Below are 15,678 nucleotides of genomic sequence, written 5' to 3'. Positions count from 1 at the left end.
AGTTTGTATTGAATCCAATACAAAATGAATGAATGAGTTTCTATTTGAATTTCCCGCACACGCGCCGACGTCATCACGCACGCAGGGAGGAGCCGTCCGTTTTTTTTTCTCCGCCGAACGGCTTCTCCCTGCAGAGATCATCCGGCGCTGGACGAAGACGGACGTGGACCATCAGCGGTACCAGGTAAGATGCCGGCCGGTATCTTGTGTTCAGCCGGCCGGGCGGCGGAACGCAAGATGCCGGGCAGCGGAACACAAGATACCGGTCGGCATCTTACCAGTCCCGCTGGCACCCGACGCTGGAGAGGGAGATCGACGGACGGCGATGGACGGAGGACGACGCTGGAATAGGAAAACGGCGGGACCATGGAGGTAAGGCTGTGACAAAATTACGGGGTTAACCATCCTAGCAATTTTTTTTTGCCCGACCTTCGTACGGGCATACCGGCTAGGTGGTTAACTAAGAAATCAACAAAGGCAGACATGGTTTAGGTCCAACCCATAGTTACAGTAAGGAAATTATTGTAGCTACACTAGAACGGGTGTGTTATTCACATGGGGGGGAATACTGCAAAGAAAAACTAAGACAGCTAAATAGTCTAAAGTTAGGTAAACTGCAATACGTTTATAGATTTAGATATGCTTTAATGAAAGATATTTTTAGGACCACACACAATATTAATACACACATTGTTAATACACATAAGACATTTATGTGTATAAATAGTTAGCACATGCAGCTGTTGGTATCTTAACAGTTTAACAGCTGAGAATCTTTGTCAGGTAATGTGTAAACTTGATTTAGATGATAGCCAAGTCCACTACTGAACGTTTCCTTTATTACATAAAATTGTTTCAGGCTTGTCACTATAACTGCTAATCAATGCAGTTTATCTTAGGGAGTCATAAATGTTATCAGAGAGAAGAACGGCACCTGATGGTACTATGAAAAAACCCACCTTTGGATTTTGCAGTTTGGACCAGGTGGTTAATGGTAAAGTTGCAAAAGGCAATACGGGCTGGACATGCTACCCAAGTGGTGGTGAACAAAAAGCTCACCAGACAATAACATCAGAGGGAGTTCTGGCATATTTCTATCTATATGGATTCATAATTTTAAAGCAAGACACCATTCTAAACCACAACATCAGGATTGAATAGCAGTGGCCCCTACATTAATGTGCTACTGTTGGAGCTAATGAATTGTTCATTGGCAAACAACCTAAAATTATTATGACTGCAATAGCTTTTTTTTATTTTTTCTTAAAATCTTGCAAAAAAAAAAAAAAAAATCTATTTGTTTCCCATCATGTCTACAATCATTTCTCCATTGAATCTATAGAAGGCACCATAAGAAACTGGTGACCAAATTATTTATATACATACATACATACATCTATTACATGGAGAATTAGTAAGACTTGATGCACAAATGCACAATAAAAAAGTTAAAAAAAATAAAGTTTATTTGAGCTTTCTTTACAGGAAGTGACAATGACATTTAATTTATGTCAAGATCAACAGGTATTTTCAGTACTTCAAAAAAACAATTTTTTTTCATAAAAAGACATGCATAAGATTTATTGCTACATGTATGCTGTGCATGCTCAAATTGGCTGCTAGGGAAATCCAGCAATCCGACATTCCCTTGCATATGATTTATTGCTACATGTATGCTGTGCATGCTCAAATTGGCTGCTAGGGAAATCCAGCAATCCGACATTCCCTTGCATATGCCGAGAATAAATGATCTCTTGCGTTCCATATGTGGGAGGTACATCATCCGGCATCAACCAGGATGACCGAAAAAAAAAGGGGGGAAAATGGTGGTGCCCTGCGATGGAACAGGGGATAGGTACTAACTAATCTAGTCACCAAGGACTGATAAGCTACATTAAATTTCAGTTTTGATTTTTAGTTTAGAAATACTGTAAACACATATATGTTAGGTCAATGCCTGATATGCTACATAAAACCTAGATGAATAAACTAAAATGAATATGTATTCCTACATTTGCAATATTCACTCCCTGATGATAAAAGAATAGTTTAAGTATGCAAATCCTCTGCAATGAGTAAACGTGTAAACACAACTTTCAGTTGTACTACTGAGTGTAAAGGAAAGCTTTGAGAAAATAAAAGATTCCCTATTCCCTATTTTCACAGACTATAAGGAGGAAACTGTCACGTCTGAGTGCATGTTACGGTAGTAGCTGGCTTTTACAATGGCAACCAGTAGTTTAACAACCATTAACTGCATACTGTAAATGTGTCTCTTTTTATTAAAAAGTACAAAGGTTTTATTTTTTTATACGACAAATGACGCAATTAAGGCTGTAAACTCATCTTCTCATAGACACATAATAAAGTCAACATTCCTTATGTTATGGAAACATGGTCACATGTAACAGGACACACAGATTACTGTTTAAACAATATGGCATGATATGATGGGTTTCACATTAGCCAAAGATTACTGCAAGGTGCATCAATGTGGTTTTTCAATCAGCATAATTCTCTCCAGCCAACTCTGTACAAAGAAGAAAGCCTCACATACCACTTCAAGAGCATAAATAGCTAGAGAGATCCTGCTACACGTACCAAACAGAACAATAAAAAAATATAGTGTTCAGTGTTTTTTTGATAGAGTAATGTAAACAGAATATGAAATAGATTATTCTTCAACCTGGTTATCTTCTTTCTAACTGCCATATCTGATTAGTTTATCCAATTCAACTAGCACAAACAAAAACATTGGGACTTTTAAGGAAGTAACAACACAATGGTGTCATCCATATACATACAAAATTTGTCCATTTTATTTAAAAGAAATACATGCATTAAAACAGAAGCATTTATCCTGTTTCTTGTTTAAAATCAACATAAAACCTTCACCAAATCAGGTATGCAATTCCAGGCAAAATAGGTATTCTCACTGGTCTATTAATCTTTACACGTTTCACGGCACAACCGTCGGCTTCCTCGGGAGATATATTATTTGCTGACGCACCTAGGCGCTACCGATTCTGCAGCAACAGATAAAGAGGGGGATACAAGGTCACCAAGATGTCCACCTTCTATTACATATCAGTTTTCTTCATTATTAAATTTGTCTTCCAATATCTTATGATGTCAATTAGGCAATACAAACCAAACTCTTTCTCATGTTAAGTGGAAGACCGCTTGTGTATCCTCCTGCTCATCTAAGTGTTTAATCTAATGTAAACAGAAATAAGTTCACTTTAAGAATTTGTCATCAGGCAGCTCCTTATTGCAGAAAGGAACAGGTAATTTCGCTTCAACAATAAGTATGTTTACCAGCCTGATCGCTTTCTATCTGTCAAAATTTGCTGAGCTGTGCATGTGCAGCTCAGTGTTTGTTGCCAGGTATAACCGGCAATCTCTGCTTCCCTTGCGTGTGCTGGGACTGAACAAACTATTGAGCGCCTGCATAGGAGGTACTTTATCCCAGGCTGGCCAATGAAGATAGCTGAAAATCAAGACGCGGAAGAAAATTTAGGAGAAGATGGCAGCACCTGGGACAGAACTAGCAGAGTTGAGTATACCTAGGGTTTTGTTGCTCTTTAAAGCTGGGGTCCTATGGGCAAATAAGTGAGCCGTTTGAGGACAGAATAAATGGGATCAAAAATTTGTTCTGCTGGGCTACTAAGGGTTTTACAGATATGGAATTTTAAATCTTAGTGGATATGACTTTTCCTGGAATGAACACTGTGACAATGTCTTTTTACATCTAAGAAATGTGCATTCTCATCCCTTAATTGTTCTTTCCTCTACAAAACAATTAAGGTAAAAAAAAAAAAAAAGACCCCAAAGGAAAAAAGCAAAATATATTTATTTTCAGTAAAACCAAGGTATGACGCATACTGTGTGTTCATATCTCTAGTTTGTATTTATCAAACCTAAAATCTTTCCAACTTTCTCTTTTCCTGTATAAGGCTGAAACAATGTCACGTTCTGTTTGTGCAGCAATTACACTAATTCAATGCAGGTCACCGTTTTTTTTATAATGTCCACATGACATTTAGTAAAGTAAACACAATGCAATTAGTTATATAAAAGCATAAAATGCTAGCAAAGTAGCCTGCATCTGGCTAGGTCATACAGTGGCAACTGAACATCTATGTTCAAACAATCATATAATAAAATATAATAAAGAAGTAAATGTGTCCATTTCTGTCAAATCTGAATAAAGCTATTTACACAGAGACACTGGAACATTTAATACAATAATTTAGGTTAAATGTAGCCAGGAAAAGAAAGGAATTAATAAACTGAGCATGCTGCTGGCCAAAGTACAAAATCATCGTTAATGAGTATATTAAAGTAGATTATAAATTTACAACCATAACATAAACTGATTAGCTAAGAAAATTACTACATCTCCATCATAAGCCATGGTAAAGAAAAATCACTAATTCATGATCTCGAAAGCAGTGAAGTGTAACCAGGAGAATGAGAAGACCCTCCGCAGCAAAGATGAAAGGGTAACTGATTGGACTTCAACTGTTACCAGAAAACAACATGTTAATGGCTGGGCTAATTAACCTAAATTGCAGAACTATTTTTGGTAATATATCCAATAGATAAAGCTGTGTGCCTAGACCACATGGGTCAGGGGGTCAATTCCACAAAAGTTTAAAGATAAATATGTTTATTTTGTTTCCTTATGGGGAGGGGAAGTGGTGTTCTTAATGATCCTAGGACAGACAACACAGCATTTACTACATACAAATATATCAATATTATTATTATTTTTAAGCAAGATTTACTTAGCGTCAACATATTACGCAGCACTGTACATTAAATAGGGGTTGCAAATGACAGACGAATACAGACAGTGACACAGGAGGGGAGGACCCTGCCCAGAAGAGCTTACAATCTAGGAGGTGGGGGAAGTAACACACAATAGGAAGTATGTAGTGGTGGGAAGTAGTGACGGTTTCAAAGTACAGAAGACGGGTAGGCGAGTTTGAAGGGGAAAAAAAAAAAAAAAATAAGGGTTTTGAGGGCTCTTTTAAATGAGCAAAAAGTAGAAGCAAGCTTATTAGGACGAGGAAGACCATTCCAGAGAGTCGGGGCTCTAGAAAAGTCTTGGAGCCGTGCGTGTGACGAGGTTATGAGTGAGGAAAGTCATTAGTAGGTCATTGGAGGAGCTAGGGGGGTGTTTGTTTACCAGGTTTAGAAAAGTAAGTGAAGCATATTGCTAGATAAAGTTGTATAAAACAACAGGAATGCACCTAAAGCGGTTTACATGGTTTATACTGCCTCAGAGGGGGAAAAAAAACCAAGTTGATTTATCAAAGGGTAGACAAACGGATTCTAAATTTAGAGGTTTTTGTTAGTAGGGGATTGATAAAGGAAATGCTAAAAGTTTGCCTATAGCTGTATTTAGCCCATTGACTACATGGCTCAAAGAATTCAATAAATACTGAATTGAACTAAACTGAATTTTAATATTGAAATATTAAGGAATACACGATTAGAGGATTCACGCATGTACCAATCTGTGATGTCAAGCAACTTTTAGGGTACCTTCATATCTGTTCCCAGGCAATGTGACATGTATTTTTTCAAAGAAGATATTTATTTGGCATGGACAGCAAAAGCCCACAATGGAGTTAAAACGAGGGAGTGTTGCCTTCCACTACAGTGGTCCATTAGGTTATCAATCAAAGTAAATGGCAATAGAAAGCACAAACTATTGATTTAAAGTTGGACTAATGTCCCACAATTTAGGCAGGTGGGTATTGCAGAAAGGGACAGACAATGTTACTTTTACAATAACTGCTCTTTCCTGCCTGATCGCCACCTAACTGTCAAATTGTGCTCCGCATTGGTAGTTAGAGAAGCCCAACTATCTCAACTTCCCTTGAGCATGCTGGGAAATAATGAACTTCCGTGCAGGCATCCAAGCATGGCCAATCTAGATGGACAAAGTTTGTCTATAGAAAGCAATAAAGGAGGAAAATGGAAGCAGCAACAATAAATCTGACCATTTTCAAGATTTTCCACATCCCACAATGAAAGTGCCTTAACAGAAGCAATGGCTAAGCGTAAGAGATTAAATTAAGGCCTTACTAACAAAATAAATGAAATGAACTTATTTCATAAATAAAGTACCTGCCTGGTAAAACAAGTCTAGTAAAAAAAAAAGGTCCTCTTTTATGGATATTCTCCTTCACTAGGTAAAGATTGTAGATCTTCGTTTGGTGTTTATTGAATTGTGAACTAGCCATTTACATCCAGCATGTTCTAAAATTTCATTCAGTAATGTGCATGAAAACACTCACTGGAGCACAACGCCATGAATACGACCTAAGGGAAAGAAAGCAGCTGCCATTACATCCCCTTATTATAACAGGATAACGATGACCTGAATGTACTCATGAGTAATATATAAAATATGAGATAAAAATGCAGTTAACCACTGGACTGTGATCCTATGACTGCAAGTTTAACTGTAAATTGTAAAGTTCAAAGGAAAAAAGAAGAAATATGTTTTAACGAAACTTTCTGGATTACTGTCCAGGGGAAAATCAGTACTGGTTTCATGCCCGAAGGGTGGTGGGACATGCATGCCATTCACAGTTAATAACACCTCGTCCATATATAAAATAACCCACATGCGGAAGTTACAGCCATCTGCAGATTCCCAATTCTCTGGGATGTTAACTTCAATGCAGCAATCACACCGGTAACACAGTATGGTTTTGAAAGGACGTATGCTCATTACAAACAGATGACCGTAGCACATTTCCCTTGCATTTATCAAACAACTTTTCTTTCACTTTCATAACAAATTAGCCAATGGCTTCGACCGCACCTGAAAAAAGTTATGGGATTGCAGGCCTCAAGGCAAGGCACTCAGCAGTGAAACCTAAATCTGCACAGCTGTCATTCACATACAGAGAGACCTCTCCCTCTGGCATAAAGAACATATTAAGCCGTAATTATAATAAGCTGCCTCTACCCATGAATAAAAGTATACAGAGAGATTGTAACCGAGAGTCATAATTTACCATCAAAAGCACAAAGATCATTAAAGTGCTGCTGTAATCAGAGGCTCATATATAAAAAAAAAAAAAAAAAAAGCTTTTCCAAACTAAACTATCCCCATTCAACTCCCCTCTAATAATTAAAATAATCCCTTATTTTAAAGTCAAAAACTTCAGGAAGTAACCAAGTACACACAATATTTAAGGTCACATGTAGTGCTCAGTACCTAGTGTGCCTCCGTTCTTGGTGTCTCTTTAGACCCTGGTGTTGGAAGGCTTTCCAACAGGTGATATAGTGGAGTTTACCAACGTTACTTTGTTGCCTAAGGCTGCGTATACACATGCAATAATTGTCATTGGAAAGGATCTTTCACAAACCTTTTCAACATCAAAAGATTGATTGCACAATGCATGAACGAGCGCTGTACATACAGCGGATTCTGCTCTATGGAGAGAGGAGGGAGAGAACAACAAAGCGGCACCCCGCTGGGCTCTCTCCCCCTTCACTTTCATTACGATTATTCGTCATTCTAACAGTCCCACAAAAGAATAGCGCTGTATACACGGCTAGTCACAGCTTTTCTATTATAGTACATATTCTAAAGCTTATTTTTAACTTTTTTAATTTTAATTTTAAGCCTAAAAAGATATCATTGGATTTTTTATTGCTGTCTGTGTTCCAGTGAAAACATTTTTCTGTTAAATCATCCTGCTGACCAGTGTTAAGTACTGAGTGGGGGAAATCCACAACTTTGTCACCAAAGTTGTCACCAAAACCAGAAAAGATGGTAAATATTCCAGTGGGAAGACTTAACTGGGTGTCCAAGAAGGCATATCTCTTACTTCAACCAGGAGCATTTTTGTTCTAAATGCTCCGATGGCTTGCTTTGTGGGCTCCTTACCGGCCCTTCCAAGCAATAATTTAAAAAATTAGGCTAAATTTAAATTGGAAAGAGAGGATGCTTGTTTGGTTCTCTCAATATCCAGGCTCATGGTGTGAACACGGTTAATTAAGTTTATCTGACTTTTGATGTTAGATTGACATGACTGCATTATGGCAATGCCCCTCATGTATGTTGGTGTTTTGTGGTCCCATTATTGTTGAATGACACCCAAGTGAATGACAAAAGTACTGTGTGTTATGGTGCACTGCATTAAAAACATAAAAAAAAGTATGCACACATTCTATCCAGTCTGGTGTCAAGCTAAATAAATCTATTGCCTTAGACCGGACATGAATTAAAAAAAAAAAAAAAAAAAAAACAGATTTAAACAGTTTATCAGGCTTGAAACCTCATCAAATTATGCCATTCCTTCTGCCAGTGCCAGGTTTTCAGTGGAAAAACCATAGTTTTTCAGCCTGTCCAACATGCATTGCTGGGAAGTAAAGGTCAGGGGGGCACTTCACAGTTTAGATGTTGAAGCCAAGTCCAGGGTTTGCCGAAATATAGCAATGATTATTTTTATAAATATCTTTAAAAAACTGGGCAGCATGGAACCCCATATTTAGTAATATGGGCTATACTTTGTTTACTCTCCCAGTCTTGGGATCTGTACCTTGAAGAAATCATCTGGAAATGAACTTAGAACCAAAGAATTAAACACTGGCTTCATTTGAAGCGATTCATAGGCAGAGATACCAAAAAGTTGCTCAGTAAAAAGCAAGCAATGCTTTTTATTCCATGCAGTTAATACACCTTTTCTAAAATGCTAGAGACTTTTGTGGGTGGTATTTCCTATTGGAAAAAAAATTTCAGCAAGTCAGAAAAATTTTCAAGGCTGCGCACACACGTCAGATGATTCTTGTCTGATTATCGCTTCAGGGCTGATATCGAACGAGAATCTGGCGTGTGTACATTGTTGATGGATTCGCCAGGACGACTGCAATACAAGTGAAGGTGAAAGAGTGCAGCAGGGTGCAGCTCGCTCGTTCCCCCTCCTCTCCATATGTATAGCGCTCCTTCATGCATCTTTTAGTCAATTGTCGTTGGTAAGGATCGTGAGCGATCCTTTACAAAAAATATTGCACATGTGTACACAGGCTAAGTAATGATCCAATCTTTCATTCTTTTCCATAGTATTACCAGTCCACCAATGTCAGAATCCATTAAGGATTGTGGTGGACTCTGGTGTTTAGTAAAATTAGGGGAACATATACCTCCACCACAAGTGCCAACTGCAGAGTGACGTCTACCCTTCTGTGCCCAGCCTGAGACCCAGACAATTTACACACAAGTCTACGTATTTTGATCACAAAAATGTTCAGCATGTATTAAAAGCCATTAAACCACCATTTCTTGCAGTGCAGTGAATTGGTTCCTTAGATTAGGTATACGGAAATAGGCTGGGTCTATAACATAGCTACACCTGCAAACATAATAAAGCTTGGTAATCTAAACCCTTTATTGTAATTTCTAATCACTGTTAAATAGCCCCAGATAGGTTTATACATTTCTGTACGGCAATGGGACCAAGCATATCAAGCAATACATACGTCAACATCATTTGTTCCTAAAGTGTGATTTGATCTCTCTACATCATAAAAGTAGTATAAAATTGGTTTTAAGTTCTGATTAACAGCATAATCACTATGAAGAATGTGCAGATAACGACTGTGAAATTACTCCAGGGTTTTATGTGCTGTAGAGAAGTCCTGGTTCAAAGTTCCGCTGACTCATTTTATTGCAAAAACGACTGTGTGACAGAAACAATAATTGCAAAAGCTGAAAATGCTCTGATAAAAAGAGTGGGAAAGACCACATTAACAATGGTACAAGAGTAAGGCTGGGTCATAAAACAGAAAGAGTTGTATTGATTAAAAAAAAACAATTGTGAAACTGCATTCTTTCTGTGTGAATTACCCAAAATGATATTAACATTTTAAAATTACAAATCCTTCAAATGCACTCAGGAAAACTGAGCTGTATAAAAACACTGCAGCTGCCAGCATTTTTTGAGACAACTCTCCTTGTCATTCCTGCACATCCTTCCCTCTCTTAAATCATATACGGATCTTTATAAATTATTATATTGCATTATCCAGCTAAGCTGTTTATAAATAGGGCTTCTACATCTTGGGTTTTTAGTTCCCTACTTCGGCACACCAAGATTAGGCAGTATGTAAACATTCAGGGGAAGTTTGGCTGCTCAATTTAGGATCACATTTCTGATAATTCAGGTAGTGTTACTGGCTGAATTAACAGAGGAATATTTTATAATATATAAATTATTTTATATTAAAAATATATGTCTCATGTTGAATATATTTGCTTGTGGTTAAATATTTTCTGTTACTTATGTTATAGTAGGTATTCTTGCATGATAAATGTTAATGTCATTAGCCAAGGACTGTGAAGTAACACTATTAATAAGCCTGGCTCTGCCTAGAGCAGGGGTGTTAAACTCTGGCCCGCAACGTCCTTTTTTGGCCCCCCTAAATATGAATTGCAGCTGGCCCACCGCTGCATTGAAATAGCACCGCTACTACAATTCAGGGCATCACTCGCAGCTATAGACCAGCGGCCTCTCTGCTTATGCGTGGCCCCGCATAGGACTGTTTTATAGACGCAAATATTGCTGGGAATTGTAGTAGCGGCATCACTTGCATCTATAGACCAGCGGCCTTCCTGCCTATGCGTGGCCCCGCATTGGACGGTTTTAAAGACGCAGGGAATTGTAGTAGCAGTGCTATTTCGGTAAAAAGGGAGTTCCAGCCACTCAAAACATTAAGCCCCGCATTGGACTGTTTTCTTGACGCAGGGAATTGTAGTAGCGGTGCTATTTCAATTTCATGTTTGGCCTGCAACTCCGTTTTAAATTTTGGCCCACTGTGTATTTGAGTTTGACACCCCTGCCCTAGAGGAATGTAATGGGTAACCACTAGGTGGCATTGTGTCACCAAACAAAATTAACAATAATATTAATAATGATAAAAAAAAAAAAAACAGAAAACATTTAGATTGTAAATCTAATCTCCAAGTAATCTGTTTTTACAGCTGCCATCTACTATCCAGTGCAGTGTCTTAACTAGGGTTCCTCCAGAAGCTGCTTGGGGTTCTTTGAGCAATGAGCAGTTTGTGCCACTCAGATCAGTTTAGGTGACACCAATGATCTTTTTTGGCAATCTGTAAGAGTGACATTCTTCTCAACAGTGATAATTGAATAAGACATTCTTCCCAATGAACACCATCATGCTAGTTTATGGTGAACTGTGGATACAGTAATTATAGCAGGGGTTCCCTGAAAACAAGAAAGGTATTTCAAGGGCTTCCCCAAGAAAAGCTGATATTGTGTACAGGATTAAGGATGATTTCTTATTTCGTCTATATAGGACAGAACCAGCCAACAATTTTTAGAAATGCCAATTCATCTTAGTGTGTCCCTACGATATATGCAATGGTAATATAACCTGTGGAATGCTCATTTATTGTGTGAATGGAAATTATGGAAGATTGAGAACACCTGTCTTCCTAAGCATTGTGCAGCTTAAAGGAACACTGTTGTGTTCATTCACCCAGTCACACAGATTAAAGCCAGCCAAACACTAAAATGTTTCCAAAGTTTTTTAGGACGTTTCCTTCCCTCGGAATACCAGAGTTAAGATCTTTTTAACTTAAACATTCATGTTGCATGTGGGGAATTTTCTTCAATTAAATCAGAAATAAAGCAATCACATATGTTCTTGCAGAAGTGCTTCCAGTAACACTATTACTGTGCTGCTACAAAAACCGCTGCAGCAGCGGGATGAAGCGTCAGGCTAAATTAAAATAAAAATGAACAGGACCTCAATGTCGATGTAGCTAAAATCAAACAATGTCCTAAATCTGCTTGATTATTCAGCTCAAGGCAAATCTTAGTTGATACACATGAGGAATATGCAGTGTGTACTCCCTATTGGTGCCAAGTAACAAAAGTCCTAGAAACAGGGCATATCAACTCTTGGAGGTCCCATGTTAAAATGATTGAGCACCATTGTATAGTGCTGTAATTAAAAGTCAATTAAAAGTAAAGGAGAGTAAAGGAAGGTGTTGGAAAAGTAAACTTGCATCAATTCCACAGTCCTTTAAAGCATACATAGACCACCCAGTGGCAGGTTTAAATAACTAAGTAGACTGGGATTTAAACTTCCCATCTTGTTTAACCCATGCACACACCTTACATCAGCACAAGGAATTTTCATTAAGAGATAAAGAACTGTACAGTCCATATTCTGCCCACCATATTCATTCTTCATTTTGAACACACAAACTTAAGGCCTAATTTAAAAAAACTCTGCAAGACTGGAGAAGACAATGACCGGAAAACCTGGGTTATCCAACAAATCTGGAATGGATTTCGAATGAATTGCTAATAGTTGGAAAAAGTTTTCAATCCTGGACCAGATCCATTTAAGGTTTGTTGGATCATCTAGGTTCTCCAAATATAGTCTATCTTCCCCAGTCTTGTAGACCTTTAATAAAATCAGGCAGCAGGGTTGGCTCAGTGGTTAGCACTCTGGCCTTTGCAGCGCTAGATCACAGGTTCAAATCTCAGTTTGAGCAATATCTGCATGGAATTTGCATCTTCTCCCCGTGTTTGCATGGGTTTTCTCCAAGCACTCTGGTTTTCTTTTACATCCCAACATGCAATTAGGATAATTGGCCTTACATTGTGTTAAAGACATATAACTATGGTAGGGACATTAGATTATAAGCCTCATTGGAGAACAACTAGGGATAAACTTATGGGCTTTGTAAAGCCCTGAGTATTATGTTGGTGCTATATAAATACTAGTTATTAATAATAATAATAAAAATAATATTATTATTAAATCAGGCCCATTGAGTTCAAGTGCACCTGTGCACAGACTATAAACATTTAAAATGTACATATTCCTAAGCAGTAGAGGAGTTAAAAAGAAGACGGTCACTTAGCATTGTGCCGTATTTTATCCTCACAACAGACTCTGAAGTCAAGTTTCAGTCAGGTGAATATCTGCTGACAGACCATGTATGTGCTTAATATTTAGGACTGTCAGGAAAACTCTGCTTTTAAAAAGTATTTGACAATTGAAGATATAAAGCAATTTTGAGGCTAAAAATTAGACTGTTAACATTGTTATTGAATTGTATTTATATAGTGCCAATATATTAGTATATTATATATACCGCAATCTGAATAAATATAAAATCTGCAAAACAGACCATGAGGCGAGAACCTCAGTCAGAATTTTATTGCTATGTTTTGATTTTTGAATACTTACCCAAACAAAAACAAAGAAGATGTGAGTAAGATCAGATCATTTGAGAAACATTAAGACTACCGAAGCCCATTCCCCAGTAGCACATAGAAAGTATTCCACTTGAACATGTTAAACGTACTTGGAGCCTGGACTCGGTGGCTGCGCATAGTCCAGGTTGGAAAAGTGTTTGAGTTTGCAGGAAGCCAATAGGCTATGCCAAGATTTGGTAGCCTCTAAGCTGTTTGGCTGTGTTGGTAAAACAGTGGTTCTGCCATAATGATCAGAAGCATGAAGTCACACATAGGTTTTCACTTTCATTTAAATAAAAAAAAATAAAAAACACACTAAATGTACAAGAGCCTTTCATTTTTTAATGCACAAGTTGCACAGGGAAAATGGTAAAGTCTGAAACATCCATTTGATTTAAGTCGAGTGATCCTATTTCCTCAGGATGCACACTGAACAGCAATCAGAAGCATTGCACTGTCAGATATACTAAATTTAATACTGTTAAGTAAATCAAGTAGAACATAAAGCTGTCATCCTGAGAAGCGGTAGAGTTCCATAGCAAACATCTTGTAATGATATTTGTCACTAATTTCAGGCAGACTTCCATCAGAGCTTCATGAACTGTAAAATGGAGCTTAGACTATCACAATATGGGAATAATTAGGTTTTGTTAGCGGGCTGGGATAAATATGGAAAGCTCTCTGGGGACCTTTTAGTCTACATTTTTAAGCTACTAGTTAGTACAGTCACATTGATTCTTTATCACAGGCGGTTTCCTGAAATCCACTTCTATAAATGAAAAGGGCCAAGTAATATAGAATGATGCGGTGTAGCTTCAATTCCCCCAGACACAGTACAAGTATCCATTTCCCTTCTCCGTAACAGTAAGAACACCGCAATCAACCCGGCTTCCCTTTACTAAGTGGTTTACAATGATCACAGCGACCTGGACTAAAGAATGAAAGAAAGAAAAAAACAGCTAACCACAACTTAGTACAACCAGCAACCTGTACAAAATGTCTTGGTGAAGAAAGGGAAAGCACACACCAAGAAATCACAGAAAACAAAATATGGAGCATTGGACAAACTAAAAAAAAAAAAATAGTTTCAGGCTATCTAATGCAGATTGTGTTTTAGACTGTGGGTAAAGTATAGGCCTTGAAGTATATCTAAAGCTTGAGATTTTGGGGGGCGGTTTATAGAGTGAGTAGGAGAGAATTAAAACCATTTTTGCAGTCAGTATTCTCAGGGGATTTTTTCCCCTTATTCTTTCTATGCAGAAAAGTCAAAAGTGAGGAGATTCCCTCAGACAACATATCCCCCTTCTTTTTATTCTACAGGTCCGTCTGAACCCCCAGCAATTTTTGGTGACAATATCATGCTTTCAACTGACCTAAAGAGTCAGTAATCTATAGACTTCATTATAAATTCACTTTCTGAAAAATTTATCTTATAGCATTTTCAAGGTGTTTCAAGGCTGGTAAAACCACCAGCAAACACTACTGGGCACCAAGCACTTCTAAACAGGAACCTGGTACGGTCCAAAAATAGAGAAACCATTACCGTTCCCCCAAAGCTGGTAAATAGTCTTTGTTTGTGTGCTAATATGCAAAGGAACAAAGTATTCCAGAGAAATCACTTTATACAACTCTAACATAAATGCTGGGTTACTGGATATTACGCTGGGGTGTAAATTTTGTAAAGTTTGAATAGTGATACACATTAATGTCAGTTTATTTAATATGAAAATGTGATTTGAATTATGGCAAATATGCACCTTCTATGCTGCATACAAATTTTCCCATGTTTCATCCATTTAAAAGTTTAAAAACAGAAAAACACTACTGCGAAATATGCACTCAGGTTCCATTGTGAGCGGACACACAACATTTATGAGAACTGAATATTGTCAGTTCTCTCCTGCAAAACTACTCAGCCCCATCAATTGTATCCATCTCCACAACATGAAGCCTAATTATTCTATAGTACCAAGATGAAGACAAGGAAAGCTGATAACTCCTTGAAATAAGACAGAAAGTATGTGAGCACAGGACAGCTCTGACTTTCATGCATTTTTACCACTTAACATATATGATAAAACTCTCTCAATGGTATATTAAACAGACGAAAAGGCAGTAGAGAACATAATTGTTAGGGTTTACACACACTTCTTGGAGGAGACACGGATTCCTGGCCAAGGATCTAATTATTAGACAACATATCTGGTTTACTCAGAGGAGCTGAATACATATTTTTCAGTCTGGAAATATGCATATTAAGGCTATATAAATATTAGAGGACTATTTTTATTATATCTGCATTTCTTGAATTCCTTTTTATCAAACATTTTTTTTTTTATAGAAAGATTTTTGTCAAGAAGCCTTGTGAGCGGAGATAAGATCAGTATTAGGAGCTGTGTTATCCAAGTTCTAT

The 15,678-nt window shown here is 37.6% G+C and overlaps 1 protein-coding gene across 1 annotated transcript in view; it reads right to left on the bottom strand.

The window, feature by feature from the left end:
- Nucleotides 1–2,873: 2,873 nt before the first annotated feature.
- Nucleotides 2,874–15,678, bottom strand: part of STK3 (serine/threonine kinase 3) — a 54,236-nt gene continuing 41,431 nt past the window's right edge. Inside the window, exon 7 of the mRNA XM_072410854.1 lies at nt 2,874–3,026. Within this exon, the coding sequence (XP_072266955.1) occupies nt 3,018–3,026 (9 nt within the window). The 3' untranslated portion in view covers nt 2,874–3,017. The remainder of the gene's footprint in view (nt 3,027–15,678) is intronic.

The sequence above is a fragment of the Pyxicephalus adspersus genome, chromosome 5 (assembly GCF_032062135.1).
Source record: "Pyxicephalus adspersus chromosome 5, UCB_Pads_2.0, whole genome shotgun sequence".
Classification (NCBI taxonomy): domain Eukaryota; kingdom Metazoa; phylum Chordata; class Amphibia; order Anura; family Pyxicephalidae; genus Pyxicephalus; species Pyxicephalus adspersus.
Note: the sequence above shows the minus strand (reverse complement) of the source record. Positions and strands in the feature narration are given on the sequence as shown.